At 40.6% G+C, this 19877-nt stretch overlaps 2 protein-coding genes across 6 annotated transcripts in view; both read left to right on the top strand.

The window, feature by feature from the left end:
- Positions 1–3887: 3887 nt before the first annotated feature.
- sall3b (spalt-like transcription factor 3b) lies at positions 3888–14030 on the top strand. Of its 2 annotated transcripts, none has more exons than XM_085149058.1 (4): positions 3888–4791; positions 8608–11556; positions 11659–11996; positions 12932–14030. In XM_085149058.1, the coding sequence occupies exons 1-4, from the start codon at positions 4710–4712 to the stop codon at positions 13322–13324; spliced, it is 3762 nt and encodes a 1253-aa protein (XP_085005184.1). In that variant the 5' UTR covers positions 3888–4709; the 3' UTR covers positions 13325–14030. The 2 variants fall into 2 exon arrangements, with proteins under 2 accessions (XP_085005184.1, XP_085005183.1); XM_085149057.1 differs by having other exon boundaries at positions 3891–4791; positions 11653–11996; positions 12932–14029.
- A 626-nt stretch (positions 14031–14656) lies between these two features.
- The window catches only part of atp9b (ATPase phospholipid transporting 9B), a 58239-nt gene continuing 53018 nt past the window's right edge, over positions 14657–19877 (top strand). For 3 of the 4 annotated variants that reach the window (XM_085148012.1, XM_085148009.1, XM_085148008.1), the window contains exon 1: positions 14657–14787. In XM_085148012.1, the coding sequence (XP_085004138.1) occupies positions 14708–14787 (80 nt within the window). In that variant the 5' untranslated portion in view covers positions 14657–14707. Of the gene's footprint in view, positions 14788–15221; positions 15294–19877 lie in introns of all 4 variants that reach the window. The other variant, XM_085148011.1, reaches the window with a different exon arrangement.

Below are 19877 nucleotides of genomic sequence, written 5' to 3'. Positions count from 1 at the left end.
CTGTTAGTGTCCCTGGCTGTTTGTGATTTTGAGTACATACCACACGGGGAAACAAACATACTCATATCTGTGGGTCAGGTATCGATGCTGTGACATCCTGGAGCTCTGTAAAGATGCTGACCGTTTTACTACGTACACTTGCGTGCCTGAAAAGGTGGCTGGCCACTTAATTAGGTACATCTGTGACCGCTTTATTTGGTACACTTATGTGCCTAATTAAATGGCTGTCCCCTTTATTAGTTACACTTGTGGTCACTTTATTAGGTACACCGTGTGCTTAAAAACGGAGTCAGCCACTTAATTAGGTACACCTGTGCGTGGCCACTTTATTAGGCACACTTGTGTACCTGGCCACGTTTTCGGTACACCTGTCTACTGAGCCATTTTATTAGGTACATACACCTACCAAACTTTAACCTCAACCTACAGAGACAAAGCAACGATCTCTGGGCGTAGCAACAATGCAACAGCAATTTCTCCAGAAACTGTACAGTCCAGTTTTTCCACTGTATTTGCTGGGCAGCTGTGAGATGTTTAACCTTCAAGTAACCCAGTGAGGTAGTTTATGACCCCAGCTAATATTTCTAACAATAAAATATGTTTTCTACTGTACCACAGTTTTTTCAGTCCATTTCTGCTTTAACTTTTTATAGTTTTTAAAGGAATTGTCCCATTGGTATGGTGAGGATAATGGAAAGTTATGTAGGCATCAAGTTTTGGTTTTTTCTAACATCATAAGCTTTATTTTAACACAATCGTTCCTTTGTAATTACCACATTTTAATGTTTTTCTCTGAGCCATGGCTAACAGATGTAAGAGAAGACAGGAGGCAAATACAAATGCCTGACAATGAAAACAGCTCCACTGAGTCAGAGTAACAGTAACAGAGTCAGTTTTTGGCTCCACAATCACCACCACGTAGGCCAGTCAAGTTTCAGTGAACACATTGAAGCTCTTTAGGTAAAAATCTGTGCATAAACATTTTTATTATTCCCTGCAGATTCTCTGCGAGGCTTTTCCTGTTAGTCAGTAAATACCTCAGTATGAATAGATAGTTTCAAAGTCTTGCCGTGTCTTTCAGCCTGATATATCTCTGGAAAGTTTTGCATTTTTCTCGTGGCTGATCACTGTCTTCAGGGGCCATTAGCTTGTCATATCTCCATCTGTGGCCTCATGCTCTGTACAGCAGCCTTCGCATTCCTCAGTTGGCACCGGCTGATGAGCCGCTGGTGTATCTGCTCCTCCTTTTAGCTGCTAGTAAATCGCTGCCTACTGTAATTTTCATACAGACAAAATGTGGCTGCAGAGAAGCTTCTCAATTCTGAAGCATCAAATTGTACTCTTGGCGAGTACGTCGACCTCACTGTCAATTTCTTGCTCAGAAATGACTGATACGCAAATGAGCAAAGAACTTAAACATTACAAATGACGGATTTTAACTTTCATTTTATATTCATTCAAACATAATAGTGTATTTGGCCTATTTTCAGACACGGAAACACTTTGTTATATTAATTGATATCTTTTCCAAGTTCTTGTGGAGTGGACAAAACATGAATGAATGTAATCTGTATTAAATGTGATGTTGTTTTTAGGAGATGTGCTTGTTGATTTGTTGGTATTTATCTTTTCCAGGCTCCCGAAAGAAAAGAAATACCTTCTACGTTATTCATGCCATAGCCACTGATATCACATTTCCTGTGTTTTTTCAGCTGTTAGTGGATATCAGGCTAGAATGATTATTACTGACTATAACAGCCCATGTTTGGAAATTTAATCCTCTTCCTCCTTTATATCAGATATTTTGGCATATAATTATAGGCGGGTACGGTTTGATTTGTACAACAAAATGAACATTATGCAACACAAGGAAGCATGACACAAAAAAAGAAAACCATGAGTCACTGGCCCTGACAGCGAGGCATCCGGTGGTAATGGTTTGGGTCCTTTGTGCCATGATGCCTGGTTTCTACAGATGTGATGCTGGTGCCTGGTTTTGGTACCAGCCCACATTTCTGCAGGTTTAAGAACTGAGTATAACACTGAATTAAGCGGCAAAACTTCATGTTCATGATCCATGTGATGAAAATTATAGTGGACAAAATCTGCAAATCATCTGTGAGTTTCTTGCCATAACCCCTCCCTTAGTTACTTACTTCAATGGGTCCAAATCTGGGCCCAGCAATTTTGTGGTGCAGTACTTGTGCCAGCTTTTTGGCACCAGCGCAGGTCTTTTTCTTTTTTTTTTACTGGAAATGCTAACAGCTGGTTCTAGATTTGGCACTGGCACTGGATTGGTGGAAAAAAAGGATGCAGGAGGAAATTAAGGTTGAGCGCACATCAATACATAGTTGTTCTGAAAGATCACTTTTAACTGTGTTCTCTTCCAGAACAACAATGCCTTCATCCGCATGAATCAATAGTGGCTTAAAAGTGTTGTGAATCATGTGATATGGCCTTTAAAGTCATTTTTAAAAGGTACTCACTCATGCTGTGGTCCAAACCAAAACAAAGGTACTTTATGTTGTTCTCTTCTTTACCCATCCTTATGCTATTGCTGTATTTTTGCAGTATTTACAGCTTTAAAAGTTCTTTTTTAGACTTCTCTTCATTAAATAGCCTGAAATACTACTGGTCAGTTGTTTTTCCAACAAAACCACTGAAAACAAAAATTCTACTGAAATCCTGTGTAATAGCTTCAGCCAGTGTTTGTATTGCAATCTAACACCACAACTCCACTTACTGCTGCCCCAAAATTAACTGGAGACTTCTTCTGCCCTGCTGAAAAAAGCAAAGCAGTTTTAGCAGCATAACTAACAACCTAACCCTAACCCTATGAATAACTCCCAAGTGCCTTTTTTGTTTCATTATTAATTAAGTGACTTGTGTATTTTTAGTGTAATTGCTTACTTTCAGCACTTATTTATTAATGAATAGAATTTATTTAAGTGGCTCAGCTGGATTACCTTTCCTCGTCATATTAAACAATATAAACTGATACATTTGTTTGTCTAACAGATGTTCACAATGATTAAAATCAAGTGGTGCTTCGGGCATAGAGTGGAGTCTGCACGGGTGGAGGCCAAGTTAGAATCTGGAAGAGATCATGGTCAAGTAGTTGCTAGTTTGATTTTGTGTGCTGACGCTGGTTACAAAGAATCAATATCGAATCAAGGAGGGTTGAGTTTCTAGATAAGCGTTCTTGGCCACTCTGGCTATTCATCATAAGTCTGTAGAAACCTGATAGGTCAGAAGAAATTATATTCGAGCAAGAGTGGGGCCTCCTTATCTCTCTATAGCAGGGGAATAGGAGACATGCCGATCAATACCAGGCTGTTGTGTAGTACTTGCAATTATCAACAGCTGATTCTGTCGTCCCCCAGCTGCATCTTTTAATACCACATAATTACAAGTTTGGGGACAATGTCTGGTGAAAGGGGGATTACAGCTTTGCTGAAGTATGCTTCATTCTTCTCTCGGCTTTGAAATAGCTACAGTCTGTGGAAGGGATTCAAACACATTTTATTATACACCTCATACTCTTGCATACTTTCTTTTTTAAAGGATTTTTTAATTTATCGATAACTGAGCTGGATTTAAGTTTAAACTCTGGTCTGTATTGGCTGCTATTATGTCAACCAATCGGTAAAACATATATACAAGCTACAAGAAAGGTGTATTCAGCCTAGTTTTATTTTCAAACTGAGCTCATCTGGGTTTATCTTACACACTTCCCTGATGCTCACTCGAGGGAGGATTTCTTCTCCGACACATTTTTCGGTCTATTATGGCGCCAAATTGTGGGAGGTCGTAACAAATGAAGCAAGGGCTCCAACACCTCCTGTGGTATCCTGGCAGTAGCCTATCGCAGGCGGCTGAAGGGCATCTAATGATGGACCGGAGGCGGAGGCAACAAGGAGAGCGCCGGTAGCTCGGATAAACCAGGGAGTCTCACTTCCGACAGTCACCAGTTTAAGATCGGATCTGCGTGCGACCTGAGCGAGATTTTTACGCACAAAGTTTGACTTTACGCACGTATCCAATCCTGCGAAATCTGATCTGTTAGGGAGTTACCTCTTCCGTCGCGTTGATTCTGGGCTTGAGGCAGTTTTAGGTGTTCAGCCTATTTTCTCTGAGGGTGCTCCTGCTAGTGTTACGCTTTTGCCTCGAGTGTGTGTGAGGGTTTCAGCTGGGACATCGAGCCATCCACCTCCCGAGGAGTCAACTCAAAGTGGAATGTCTAAGCCAATCCAAGAGCTGAGAAAGGAAATAAAACAATCTTAGACTCAAACGGACTATCTAAAGATGCAGCATTTGACCACAGAGTTAAAACCAAGACCGTTCCAAAACGCTTAAGACTCTCAGGAGTTCAGATCGGACTAAACCATGTTGGCTGCTCGGAGATGTGCGTAAAATCAGCCGCACACCGGACAGGAAGTGAACTAATTATTATTAAACACCATCCCTCATTTCCATATCTACCGTGAGTTGGCTGGACGGGAGCCAATCACCCATCGAAAGGCAGCTAGAGTCGTAAAAGCATTATCCTTCCTCCATCATAATTACACTGACATGCGCAATCTGCACTCGGGCATCAACACCATCCTCCGATCTCTTATTTCACCGAACCCGCTCTCCACGAAGCGTCCCATTCGCTGCTTGTAGATGATTCGGCGAAAGGCAGTAGCGAGGCGCACAAACAGATCAACATGTCCCGGCGAAAGCAAGCCAAGCCGCAGCACCTCAAGTCAGATGAGGAGGCGATACAGACCGGACTGCTCTGCAATAATGGTAAGTGTCCGAGGAGCTTTGGACGACTTTTCAGGGGGGTTTTAGGCTGCTGCGTGAAGAAGAACTGTCGTCTTAGACGGTTTATTCAAAATGATTTATTCTGTTACAAAAAAAACTTTTTAGGCAATTTGTAAAATAAAATAGAATGCAAATTAATTTAAACAATTTTACTTACCATTTTCTGCGGAAACACACCTATTATTTTAGCATCATTTCTGTATCACACTTTTTAGCTTTCAAGTCTCATTAGGGAAACTTTTTAAAGATAAAATCCGAAAAAGTTCATGATTTGATCACAAGGGAGCTTTTTTCATTTAGTTTTAACTTTACTTTGACTCGTGCAGGTCGAGATTTAACAGCTGGAGAATATGTTGACACAATATGGAGTGGCAACTGTAGACTGAAATCTTTTAACATTTTTCTTTATGAACCAAGTTCATTATAATAGTTTATTTGCTTGGTGTTTAAATGTTGAAGAAACAGGACCTGCTGTGAAGAACTGCGCCGAAACAAAACCACCATATGAAGCAAGAAACGCACGGAAACAGCGGAAATCTTATATTTAGTTTCACATTATGTTCCTATTTTATTTTATTGTATTTTTTTAATTTGGGGGGCAAAGTCCTCCTGCCAACTATTAAACTTTTAATGATAAACATTTATATTATAAATCAAATAGAAATAGTCTTAAAAGAAGCTTCTTAATAAAGTAAGACGTTTAAGTAAGTCAAGACCCTTTTTTAAATATATATGTATATTCATTTAAAGTTTTTAATTATAACATTAGGGCAGTCCATGAAAAAAATAATGACTAGGGATTATCAGCACATTTCATATCATTTGTAAACAGAACAAAATCATTAAAACATATGACCATCCCATGTTAGAGTACACTATAAGTCTTATTTTGTATATTTTCAATGTCAGGATTTAATCTGGTGTGCTTACAGGAAATCCTCATTCAACCTTTTAATCAACAAAGAAGCTGAGCGTTAAATTGTATCAGCATTAATATTTTAAGTGTAAATCAACCTTTAAACTGCTGGAAGAGGCCAAAATGTTTACTGAAATTTAACAGAATTTTAAAATTGATCTTTAGCCTCTCAATTTGGTGCAGAATCAGATGAAATACTTTTACAATCCACCAGGGTCGTAAATATAAATTCATCCAAATAATGCTGATGTAATATCATTCATTTGACTTATTTTAATTATGTTAATGTTGATGGAGGGTTTTTTTATTATTATTTGCATAACCCTGAAAAGGAAAAGGCCTGTAAATGAAAAAATCAGCTTCACTGGTGGAATCGCAATTTTTTTATTATCATCTGCGTTTTTGTTGCGTATTTTTCATTGAATTATATGTGACTTTGTTTTTATGCGTGGCTGTGAAAAGGTGTCGAGTGTGGAAGAGGCCCTCCTGACTCGGGCCCTCCCACCGCCCTCCAGCCAAGCAGGGGGCTCCGCCACTATGAGCTGGGCTTTGATTGAGCCTGCTGACTTAACCTTTGGCAGTCTCACCCTGAGAGGGGCAAGTGGTCCATGTCTGGATCACAATACAATTAGTACATCTGAACCATTGACCTCTGCGACCCAGAGGTCGCGCAGAGAGTCACAGAAGCATTAATGCTGGGCTGCGAATCTGTTTGCTTTTCAGCTGCAGCTTCATGATTTTTTTTCCCCTCTCTCCTCTCATCGCCAAACCACACAAGAAACCAACATAAATCTGTTTACTGTTCCTGACATTATGGATTGAGTGAGGGTGACATTTTTAAATAAATTCCCATCACGTGTTATTACATTTGGAAATATATTTAAAGGTTTAAATCAAATCCGATCTTTTCTTTGTTTTCATTGGAAGTAAATCTTACAGAGAGCAGACAAAATCCTGTGCTAAAACAGTGGAAGTGTTTTCACTCCTGTGTTTGCTGAATCGCCCTGGTGATCCTCAGACCACCCACTTTGTGAGGCAAGGACTCTGATTATTTACCCATGACAAGTTTGACTTTCAAATAGATTTTTCTACTCTGCTCTGGTTACACTCTTACTTCTTAAACTGAAAAAAAAAGTCTGAAAAAAATTATTTTTATAAAATCTCTGACGTGCCACATTTGGAGCTACATGTCTATAATAGGTTAGTGAACTAATTTCCTCCTTAATTCAGACATTGTTCTGCGTGTTTGCGTGAGGATTTGTTCAGTGTGTTCGTGTAATTGTAAATATAACAGACGTCTCCGGCTGCTTTTAGCTCCAGCACACTGGGAGTAATTCTTTTAGGTGGTGAAATGTGATAATTGGAGTTTATTGATTTAAGTCGGAAACACAAACACACACGCGTGTGCACATACACACGAATTATGTGCACATATGGGGCCACACAGACACACGTTCGTGTCAAATTTAGCACAAACACACATCTTTCAATCTAAAATTATTTAAAATTCACATTTAGTTTGCTTAAGGAAAAAAAGCCTCTGTGAACGTGTCTTTAACGTGTGATGCTTACAAGAATGGAAGTTTGTAAAGATACTCAGTTAACAAAATCCAATTACAGTCGTTCCTAATCCCTGAAAATATCCATCCGTCTAAATAGTCAGCTTTTAAAAATTGTTATCCTTAAATTAGTGTAGCAATACCCGGATATATGTGCAATAATTCAGTAGTGATTTCCCCAAAACTTCCCATCTGGCATTACTGTCTGTTTCCTAATGGGGCAAAACCTGAACAGATGCAACAGTGATCATAAAGTGTGAAATCCTGTCATAAGGAATGTCACGTGTCAGCTACTGAAACGGGGCAAAATGAAACGAAGATTTCAAAATAAAGAATTGTGCTAAAATATGAGAAAATACATCAGGAAAAGTCTGGAAACGAGGATGACAAGGCACGCTCTTACGTCCTGTTCACGTCGGGGTATTTTTTAGTATTTTTATTTTTATATGTATTTTGTATTTTTTGGTATTTAGATGCATGAAATACAAAAATAAAAAAAGAGATATGTGTTGCTGATGCAGATTCACAGCTGTGTTCCTGTAGAGATTTGAGAAGACAATTAAATTTATCAGACCCTGAGAGCGAACACGATGTTTTAATAACAATCAGGGTGTAACATGTGTTTCAGGTTGTGTAGATTATTAAATGTTACAACAGTTTTTTTAAGTTTAGGTTAATTCACTTCACTTTTTCCAAATAGAAATTTTGACAAATATGTGTTTTCACACGCTCTTTACTTTTACTTTTACTTTAATTTTACTTTAAGTGTGAGTTGAAGACTTCTGTCAGACACTTAAAAGCAATTTTTTACAAAGCCGGTTGAATTAAGTCTTTTAGAGTCACGTCTCATTAAAAATGAACACACACTCCACAGCTGTAAACTTTGAAGTAGCTGAGCATGGTCTTTGCTTCTACAATGCAGTTTTTTATATTAAAAATAAACCTTAAAATGCCCCAAACCTTTCCTCCCGTGGTTCATAATTTGTTCTCACATACAAATGTACGTGTGTGCATAACGTTTACAGCACATATGCAGTGTAATCTAAATTTGTTTTAGATAATTCCTTGACAAACCGTCCCGTTTCAGCTTGACATGTTTGTTATCTTTGGACGCTGCAGGGTGTCTTGTGGATTTCAACGTTCAGTGGAGTTAAACAATGGTTGTCCACACAACACGAGATTGGAAAGATGGACTCACCGCTGTGTGTGTGTGTGTGTGTGTGTGCGCACGAGTGAGAGGGGGAAGGGACCATAGGTGAAAGGTGATATAGAGAAAATTCGGTGATCAGTTTCCCATTCTACTCTTGTTTTTTTCCTTCTCAGGGATTTTGGCTGGCATGGAGCGAGAGAAGGCCAATGAAGACAGTGAGGAAACACACATCTGTGATAAATGCTGTGCTCAGTTCTTCACTTGGACCGAACTGTTAGAGCACCACAAAGTCTGCACTGAGGATCCCTTGGTGCTGATAGTGAAGGACAGCGAGGGGATGCCTGCACCGGAGGAATCTCCTGTCGGGCCGTCTCCAGTTCCCAGCGTAGCGTCCAGTGACTCATCTGCTGCAGAGTCCACGGATGGCGGCTTTGAGCTGGGAGAAACACTGGTGAATGACAACGACAGTCTGGATAATTTGGAGGAAGGGAGGGAGCGGGATGAAGTTATGGAGCTTGAACATTGCCCACAGGACAAATACACTACAACGCCTAGCCCCCGTCCTCCGGATTCAGCTGAGTCCACTCCTTCCCAGATGTCTGCAGCTGCCAGCTACAGCATGCCGAGCACCAACGTGACACTTGAGATCCTTCACAGCACCAGGGTGGCTGTTGCCCAGTTTTCCCAGGGGATCAATAGCAGCGGTCCAGGAGGGAAGGCCGCTTCAGCAGCTATCCCGGTGATCCTGGAACACCTGCTAGCTCTGCAGCAACAACAGGTCCACCAGCTGCAGCTTATAGAGCAGATCTGCAGCCAGGTAGCTGTCATGAACAGACAACCAACACAAGCAGCATTAAACCCAGTCTCCAGGTCTCTGTCTTTGGCTCCTAACCCTTTCCCCTCACAAGGCATCATCCCTCCTCCCGTCCTGCCACTGTCAGGAACGATTCCCTCCGCCATTAACGGACAGGCGGCTGTTTCTTTGTCTTCTGTGCTTGAAAAGTCGCAAACCCTGCCCTCACAAACTATATGTGGACAGCCCACATTTAAGGATGTCACATGTACCTCAGCCTCCTCAGAAAACACCACCCCGTCTCTCTCCAGCTGCAGCAGCAGCATCTCCACGTTGCTGCCTCCTTACACAGGCTCACACACCAGCAGCGTTAGCAGTACTCAGACACTGAGCTCCTCCAGCCCACTTTCGCTGGCACAGAGCAGTCTACTCAGCTCTTCTTCTAGCCTGCCATTTCTACCTCAGAGCCCCCCCAGCAGCGTCATTTTTCCCAATCCCCTGGCTAGCATCGCCGCCACAGCTAATGCACTTGACCCTCTCGCAGCCTTGATGAAGCACAGGAAAGCGAAACTGCCTAATGTGTCCTTGTTCGAAACGAAGCCCAGCCCAGAGGAGCCCTTCTTCAAGCATAAATGCAGGTTCTGTGCCAAAGTGTTTGGCAGCGACAGTGCTCTGCAGATCCACCTGCGCTCCCATACAGGAGAGCGGCCCTTCAAATGCAACATCTGCGGCAACCGATTTTCTACAAAGGGGAACTTAAAGGTGCACTTTCAACGGCACAAAGAGAAGTATCCTCATATTCAGATGAACCCCTTCCCAGTGCCAGAATATCTGGATAATGTGCCAACAAGTTCTGGGATTCCCTATGGAATGTCCGTCCCTCCAGAAAAACCTGTCTCCTCCTGGCTGGACAGCAAGCCGGTTGTAGCAACTCTGCCAGCCACTCTGGGTCTTCCGCTTTCCTCCACTATTACTAGTATCAGAGGCTCAAATGACCCTGTAAGTGTAACACCATCTGTTAAATCTTCCTATGAGCCAGCTCCTGGTGAATGTGTATCTGTGTCACCTAACCACAGAGGCAGCGAGGCTCGTTTCTCTCCCGTTTTAGAAGCCTCCAGTGTGCTGAAAACAGAGGGGGTGCACCTGCCCCAGAGCTGCACCAGTAATCTGAGACCCAACCTTGCCTCCGAAACAACCAGCACCACCATCCCATCTGTGACCACCACACCTGAACCCATCGCCTCAGCATCTCCTGCCTCCAACTCTCCTTCTCTCTCATTAAACTCAGACGAAATCAAACTCCCATCGTGTGGCCTCCTGGATTCTATGCAAACATCTGAGACCTCAAAGCTTCAGCAGCTGGTGGAGAATATTGACAAAAAGATTACAGATCCCAACCAGTGTGTCCTCTGTCACCGTGTCCTCAGCTGTCAGAGCGCGCTCAAGATGCACTATCGCATCCACACAGGCGAAAGACCCTTTAAATGCAAAGTGTGCGGCAGGGCTTTCACCACCAAAGGAAACCTGAAGACTCACATTGGCGTTCACCGAGAAAATCTCCCAGTGCAGGTGCAACACTCGTGTCCCATTTGTCAGAAGAAGTTCACAAACGCTGTTGTTCTTCAGCAGCACATCCGCATGCACATGGTTGGGCAGATTTCAGAGTCGGCCGCGGTGGACGGGCTGCAGGAGGTGGACAGCAACGTGTCTTTCAATGAGAACAACTTTGACAGCCTGAGCAGCAATGGCAATGACCTCATTGATGATATTTCAATGGAAGAGGATAATGAGGATGGTGAAGAGGAAGTGGAAAATATGGAGGAAGGCGTATATACATCTAAACCCTTAATCTCTGATTGTAATTCTCCCCCCAAGTCTTTAGCCATTGTGTCAAGTATAGCAGCTCTGGAGAGACAAATGAGAATGATTGACTCTGCTGTAAGCCTAAACCAGTCATTTGGTACAAAACCCCTAACTAATGGTTTTAAAGACAGCAGCCAGCTCAATATTGAAGGCGCTTTATCAGAGAAAAGGGTGGAGAACTGTAGTGAAAACAGCCCACATGTTTCTGAGTCCTCCTGTTCGCCTTGTGTATCAGCGTCTCCCTTTCAAAGCAACTCAGAAAGCATGACGATCAAATCACCGGCAGTTGACAACAGCAGGCCAGAATCCCAGGAGCCTTTGGCAGCCTCAGTGAAGAGAGAGCAATTTGAGTCTCCTGCCTCTGCACCAGCAGCTGCCCAAGAGCCGAGAGGAACACAGCCCGGCAAACTATGTGTGAAAGAGGAGATGCCTTACAGTATGTCATTCCAGCTGAGCAGAGAGAGAGGTAAGCTAAAAATGCCATGTAAATATTTATTATGATAACCTTAAAAAACCGTTTAGTTTTGTAAAGATAACTTTATACTCTATGCTTTTGTTTCAGCTGCAGGTCAAAGTATTCCAAGCCTGATTACCAGCACTTCGTCGGGCTTGATAAAAACTGAGGTGAATGGTCACAGTCAACCGAGCACCCCGATGGAAGGGCACCATCCTCCGTTTAGCATCCACATCACCCCAGCGTATCCGTCGGTTGGTAGCCCAGGTATGACCTCCCTGCTAGGCCCTGCGCCTCCTCGGCGAACCCCAAAGCAGCACAACTGCAATGTCTGTGGGAAGAACTTCTCCTCAGCCAGCGCCCTGCAGATCCACGAGCGGACTCACACCGGAGAGAAACCGTTTGTCTGCTCGATCTGTGGTAGAGCTTTCACCACAAAAGGCAATCTGAAGGTAGAAAAAACGGATGGTTTTTTTGTTGTGTTGTGTTGTGTTGTGTTAGGACCTTATCAAGGAAAACTGTTCTCTATTGCTATTAAGTTTTAAAAAGTGCACAGTAGGTGAACCAGGACTCATTTTACTGTGTTGAATATTGGATAAGACGAGACTTCCTGCAAGACGGGAATCCTTTAGACCAAGAACCTGGTTTCAGTTTTAGAGAAACAAAGCATTCAGAGGATCTCTTGTTCAAATGTGTCTCCAAGTAAAACAGTCCATATTGAAAACAGAGACAGATGAACTAAATGAAAACAGAACATTTACCAAGCATACATATTCTTCTCTACATGGTATCTTTGCTTATAAGAATCCATTAACCCGAATTAGGAAGCATATCGATGAAAGCTTAATCATGCACCTTTCAAAATAAAAGACTGCTTAGACTATACAAGTTTCTGTAGGATTAAAACTTTGTTCATCATTTAGTGCAACATCATACTAACACTAACAAAATCTCTGCTATTCACCACTTGGATCTTAAAAATCATAATTATTATTATTATTATTACTTTTACTTCTTAAATGTTAACAAGTATCAAAATTAATTCCCATTAGAATTCCTTAGAACCCCAGATTGCACCTTCATAATGTTTGTTTTTGTCCAAAAACAAACAAATATTTTACAGTATTGAATAATCAGAAAGGTTTCTGATTAATTATTAATCAACAAATCGATTCTGGATCAAACAATAAAAACATGCTGTTCAAACTTTTATTTTGTCAGAGCCTAAAAATAATGTTTAAATACATCTATCTGAACCATCAGGGTGTGTTTGAAAAAAATAAAAAGATCTAACATGAATAAACTGTCAGCTGTCCGATAGGTGATATATAACTATGTTTGTATTTTGAAAAAGATTACCACCTAACACTTTAAATGCCATTTTCAGGTTCATATGGGAACTCACATGTGGAACAATGCACCGGCAAGGAGAGGCCGGCGGCTTTCTGTGGACAACCCCATGGCCCTGCTGGGTGGAGAGGCTGTGAAGTTTGGAGAGATGTTTCAGAAGGACCTGGCAGCTCGAGCCATGAATGTAGACCCAGGATTCTGGAACCGTTACGCGACAGCTATCACCAACAGCTTGGCCATGAAGAACAACGAGATCTCGGTGATCCAGAACAGAGGCATCCCTCAGCTTCACCCCCTCTCGGCAGGCATGGACAGAGTGAGCACCGCAGGAGGTCCAATTACCAGTCTAACCAAGACAGGCATCGACCTGGGAAACAACAGACATTTTTCTCTGCTGATTGATGACAGTAAAGAAATTGGAATCAATTGAAAAAAAGACAAACGTTGTGAAATTATGCAAGTTATTATGGACATTAAAATATTTGTAAAACATCTTGTTTGTTCTTATGTATTATATAAAGACTTGAAAAAGAACTTTTTATGACTCGACAGAGAATAGTAGGTTATTCACATTTTGCTATTTTACTTTGCAGTCATTTGTGTTTTTCTACACAGTAAAGAACTTGTTCAACTCATACTGTAATTGACAATTCCTTAGATGTACGGTTGCTCTGAAGAAGGGAACATATGTTCGATAATCAATAATGCAAAGAGTCTGCTTTCTCCTCCGGACACCTGCCCGCTGCTGCTACAGTGAGAGCAAAGCACAAAATATGCTCGTAAACATCCACATCTATGAACTGAAAAGATACGTTGTCAGTGTTATGGTGAGAAATTGTCTTTCTTAAACAACAGTCGGACCGAATAAAAATCAGAACACACCACCTGTATGTTCAGATCTATACTGACACTCCTTAGTTATTACAGCACCTTTTTTTTTTTTGCTTAGAAATCACAGCCAAGAATAAGCTTTTTCATTTACTTTTATCTCTTTCAGCAAGGATTTTTTTTTTGGCAAACAATAAAATGGCCCTCATAAACTAACAGCTTTAACAAATTGATTCTTTAGCTTGACTATATTTTATCATTTTAGTAGAACTGCAAAGCTACGTCTGAAGTTTTCAATTAAATCTAAAAACAACCATCAATAATAATAATAATAATAATAATAATAATAATAATAATAATTGTAGTATTTAAACCAGTCAATGGGTTGTGTTATCTGTAATTATTTAAATCAAAGAAAATAACAGAAAAGTAAGTCAGCAGTCAACACTAGATTTCATAAAGGGAGACTATGTCAGCCAGTGTCGACTAAAAAACTTTAGGAACAAAATAAAGGCGTATATTCTGGTAAGTAGTTTCTATAAATTCGGATTAGAACAGCTGCTTCTCAAGTAATTTCAAAATCATATGGTGCGTAATGCAAAATATACCACCTATTAAAGGTTTCGTATCATCCTCCAAAGTCTTATTTTAGCGTAAGCTATATTTATTATTTCACTACACTGATTGAATCCGCGTGCAACCTTCGGTTACGTCTTGAAAGCGCAGTTTTCGCATTGCTACATTCAGAAAAAGCCCACTTTGTTTATTTTTGTTTATTTTATTTTTTTTGCACACACGCTGCGCAAAACAAGTGTTGCGTGAGATGAACCCCCCGCCCACCCAGTCTGTGCTCTCTAATCTTAAATTAGTAAAGCAATTTTTCTTGGCTTGACATGCATCACTACGACATTTTTAAATGCCACCTGAATGCAGCACAAATCCCTACGCGTTTTGCGTGCCATCGCGTAGGTACTGCCCAGCCAAGATGGCTGACAGCATCCCGTTAAATCCGGTGCGGAACAACTCGAAGAGAATCCCGTATTACAACTCAGCCAGGCTTTCAAGGTATGGACGGGGTAGCTGAGCTGTTTTTTCGGTCTCGCACTAAAGCGACAGTCTTGTTGTCTGACACGTTTATGTGTTTTTGCTTTGCTTTTGCTTCCCGGGGCTCGGATCTGTGTACGGGGGTCGTGCTTGTTAGCTTGTTTTGCTAGTAGTGCTGTTGACAGCTCATTAGCGGTTTCTGCTTTAACAGCTGTTTGATTTTATCACACCGCCCCAGGTAAAGCTAGAAACCTGCGCAATATGTACTTTTGCTTTTTTACAAGTCCCATAATTCAGCCTGTCAGTGTAGCATATGTTAGTAATAGTTATCTGCTGTGTTCCCTCGGGCTTCTCATTTAAAGTCACATGATAGCTGTGCTGGCGTACTACGTCACATGATATATGAAGATAGTTACTTTCTGTAGTCATGATTCACCATCTTGCTCATCTTTCAGAATGGAGGAAGATGAACTAACACAGTCCTCAGGGTGAGGAATGGACAGGAAGCGAAGTAGGCGCATAACAAGGTACTTGTAGTTCAAGAGCATCCACAGCAAATAGCTTTGGGTCATGTTAACGTATAGGCAAGTGGCTAATTAAAGGTGGAAGGTAAAACCTCGACCCCTGCAGGGTTGGAATATGGTGGCCAAGTTAAGATTTAAGTAGAAAATGTCCTAGTATGTTTCACGTCCATTTGTCGCCTTTGGTCACGGCAAAAATAATAAAAAATTCTCTTCTTCCTGTGGTGAAAAACATCTAGTGATCTACTTTAGGATGACAATTCCTCCAGCCATAGGGCACAAGGATTGGCTGGTTAGTTTGATGAGTATTAGAATGTTATAGTTTCAATAACACAAGATTACAACTTAGTTGAATTCCTATGGTAGATTTGAGTGCTGTACACCACTGTAATCAAGTAATCAAAACAGGGACTTGTATAAAAATCTAAAGCTAAACTAAAGGTTTTCTAGTAGTACATGATGGTTTAGCAGTTTAAGATGCCTTATGGGCTGAGAAACAGAGAGGTACTGCTTGCTAATACAAGACAGGTATGCTGTAGAGAAAAGACTGCTTTATCTTTATCTTTTCTTTTTTTTTACACTAATAGGGACCACATTTTACAAAAAACATCAAGTTGTGGTGGAAAGGATTAAAACTTAAGTGAAACCATAAATGGGTCAGTAAAGTGTTTACTGAGGGTACAGGTCAGGGGCGATTCTAGGATCAGAGCTTTGGGGGTGCTGAGCACCCAGAGCTGCTCAGCCGGGCAAGACAAACTTTACTCGTCACGATGAGACTTCTTCCCTGTCTCTGTTAGTCCGTGCATCCTTAAATGTCTCCAGTTGTCCTGAGTTCCCTCTGGCTGTCTCCTTGGTGCATTTAAACCCCTGTTCCTCCCTGGCCTCATCATCTGTTGTCTTCATCTCCGCTATCAGTCATCATAATTTTACCATCTCTATGCAAGTCTGCAAATTTCTTTATTAAATCGTAAGATTCTTAAATTCATCAAGTCTCTCTGTGCCTGGGTCCTCGTCACAAAACATGACATCATTGTTTTGTACATTTTAACACAATTTAATCCCCACATTTGTGAAAGAAAAGCAAAACACTTTTTTTTTTAAAGTCTGTAACAAAACCATCAAAAATGATCAAGGTTATATAAATGCTGCAAAAGAAGAATGGATTGGAATTAAAAAAAAAAAAAAAAATCCTAATCCCACACATCCTAACCTTAATTACTTTACTGGGGGAAAATGATGAATGGTGATCATAGTGAGTAAAAAGTAAACTGGGTGCATTTTTTGGACAGAGATTCACTTTTAATGTGTATGTATAATACAATACAGATATATGAAAATAGACTCCAAAAATAGAGTCCTTGAAATCTACAAATTATTGATTAAAAAAAAATTATAGAAATGGAAGCAACTTTGCCTATGGTACAATGTATGAAAATATCTTTACTGTAGATACTACTATGGCTCTGCAGATTTATATATTTTATTTTAACCTGTGTCGCCTCACCTTGAAGTTGGCAAATACTTTTGGTGGTCAACTCTCTCAAGCAGTTTAACAGTTTCTGTTTTGCCTGTCACTGTTCCTTGTCTGTTTTCTTACCTGGTTCTTCCTGACCTTGCACTTTCTCCTCATGTTCCCCTCTTTCTTTTAGATTTTAAATAGGCTGTATAAATTTCAATGGGAGCAACAGGACAGTCAAATGTCGCTGATTTTACTACACAGTAGGATGGATTGTAGGGTAGCAAACATTATCGCAAAACACGTTTTCAACACTGCAGGTTACCCGAGTGTAATGTTTTTCAGCTAAAAAGAAACATGGTCTGACTCCTACTTAACTATATAAAGAGTAACTGAAGGCAGTTAACATGACCTGTTTTAAGCCAGGCACTTCCGCTCCGCTGCGTCTCAGCCACCATCGCTCTGGCAGCAACGGCACTAGAGCCAGTGCAGGGGAGAGGCGAGCTGGAACAAACCATTTTTTTTTTTTTTGGGGGGGGGGGGGGGGGGGGTTATCTATACTTTTGTTGTTAAAATGTTACGTCTCAATCAAGTACTGTATGTTTTTTTTTATATATATTTTTAGTAGTGTGTCACACAAACAGCAAATATTGTCAAAAAAAAGTAAGAAATCTTTGGGGGTGCTTTGGTTCATTTTGGGGGTGCTTCAGCACCCCCAAAAATGGGCTAAAATTGCCCCTGGTACAGGTTAAGGCAGTCAATGTATCATTCATCAAACAAAGTAAACAGAATTTTCCAGCCTTCTTTTTCAGTGAGCTTCAATCATTGATGACAGACTGCCTAAATCAAAGTCTGAAACTTGTTGCTCCGAGGTGCCAACAGCAGCACTAACATTACAATGCAATAACAGTGACAAAACATTATATTTAGCAACACAGTTTAAATCAACTGTAAGCAAAAAAAAGTAGCCTTGGTAGTGTTTTTAATGGGAATTTTAAGTCAAACTATAACATAACTGCTTTATCCTTTAGTTCAACAATAACTAAATCAAATGAACCATGCAACTTCTCAGGAGCCTCCACAGTATTGAAATTAAAATATATTTTATACTTGGGGATGTTGTGTCTTGGGTCAGACTTTGCAGCCAGTTGCTTAAAACCCTACTTTTCCACTACGTAACTGTATCAGTAATTTCCGCCCAGCATTAGCTCTTCCTGTCATATGAAGTGCAACTAGTGAGTGCTCCAGTGAGTCATTTGTTTACTTTTGGGTCACTCCTCACCAGCTGCTATTATCGCGTCTTTCATAGTCTGGTTATACTGGATGGTGTGTTTTTTGCTTCAAGTGGTGAAACAAGTTTGTTTCCACCTTTAGCAGAGACAGTTTTCTTGCTTATTCTGGAAAGCATTGTGCTTTTTTGGAGGCTGTTGAAGTAGTTTGTTTCTAAATAGTCGTCAGAGGCTGATATGTGGCTCTCGCTGTCAGAGATGTCTGGGCTACACTTGTTGTTGTTGTTCGCACTAAGTATTGTAAACACCTTGCACAGCTCTATCCTTGATATCACATTGATGAAACATTTTTATAATGTAAAAATATGTACCCCATATTATCGTGGAGGGTGACACAATCTTAGAAGGATTGTATGGTCTCATGTGCACACATAAATCACAGAGCTCAGCAACTGTAAAAGGTGTTTTGTAGTGGGTGGTAGTAATGTGCAATTCAACTGCAGTATATTAAAAGGCAAAAGTATTCAGTTTTATGTAGTTGCAGTTCACAACAGTAATCTCCTTAAGGCATTTACATTCAAGGGTAAAAACCATATGATATTACAAATAAAACCCCACCAATCAGATCCGGTGAGGGGATGATACCTCACTGAAAGAAAGATGGTAGAGTTGTATCTAGCTTGCTTATTATGCCGATAAAATGGCTAGTATTCTGCCAGCGTAGCTCTGGCAGTTCATGTTAGACTGAGTCTATTTCTCTAAATTTGTCAGCACCAAGTCTAAAATAAAGAGCTTAATTTCACTTGAAGTGCATCGAAGCAGAAACACCAGCGCACACCAGTGTAAAAACGCAAACAGCTATGTTGCCACGAGGGCAGGGATTCAGGAGAGGACAATAAATCCCACTTTGTTTCTAAGACCTGTAAGTTGTGTCCAATTTTACTATCTCTCCTACTATGGCGAAAAGCACATTTAAACTTGGACTTCCTGGGAAAATCCTCTGACACGCTGAACTCGTTTCTCATGATAGTGATGAAATTAATGTGGCAGTTTATTGATCCCTGTAGAGGAATGATGAGAACTGATTTTCTCAAACTGTTCCAAAGCATTTGTCCTGAAGCTGATGGAGAATACTTTTCCACTGACACTCTGAGCAACTGTTGGCAACACCGTCAACGCTGCACCGGAGAGGCAGAAAACATTTTTACAAAGCAGCCCACGTTTCCCACAGGCTTGAGTTATTATGTAATCAGATGTGGGTGTTCCATCGCAAGAAACACTGTGGCTAATAATCCACTTTTTTTAGCAAGTTCGAATGGTGTGTAAACATATCACACATTTTGGTAACAGTGAAACATTTCCCAGATCATATGACTCAAAGCTTTGAGCACAATATTTACAGGTTAACACTACTACCTTTATGTTTATAGATCTGTCTAAAACAGTGTTTTTTTCTTATCCTCTTTAACAGTTCATCTCCCTGCATATTGTCATTCAATCAGTGTTTGTTTAGTTATAACTTGAGAAATCTGTGTATCTGTATCGACTCTTCTTCTCATCAGGTTCAGACTTGGCATAGCTGGGTCTTTGGCTATGAAGTGAAGGATTTGGGGTATGTGACCAATGCAAGTGTCCTTGGATGCAGTCTTCTAAAAAAAAAACAAAAAACAAACACTGCTTACTCTGAAGGTGGTGATGCTATGCACAGGATGTGTGCTGATTGATTGAAAGATTTGCTTGAACAACCAATGGATTGACAGCAGAGTTCACCATGAAGGGGGAAAAAGTGTGAAAAGAATCAAAAGTCAAAAATAAAGAAGTACAAATGGTGGTTGGAGTGAACTGTTCTGGTGGTTTTGAACATTTGGTTTCTTTGTACGTTTTCACTTCTGTAATCTAAAGAAA

The sequence above is a fragment of the Neolamprologus multifasciatus genome, chromosome 22 (genome assembly GCF_963576455.1).
Source record: "Neolamprologus multifasciatus chromosome 22, fNeoMul1.2, whole genome shotgun sequence".
In the NCBI taxonomy this organism is placed as follows: domain Eukaryota; kingdom Metazoa; phylum Chordata; class Actinopteri; order Cichliformes; family Cichlidae; genus Neolamprologus; species Neolamprologus multifasciatus.
The sequence above is the reverse complement of the archived record's forward strand: the minus strand, read 5'-3'. Positions and strand labels throughout refer to the sequence as shown.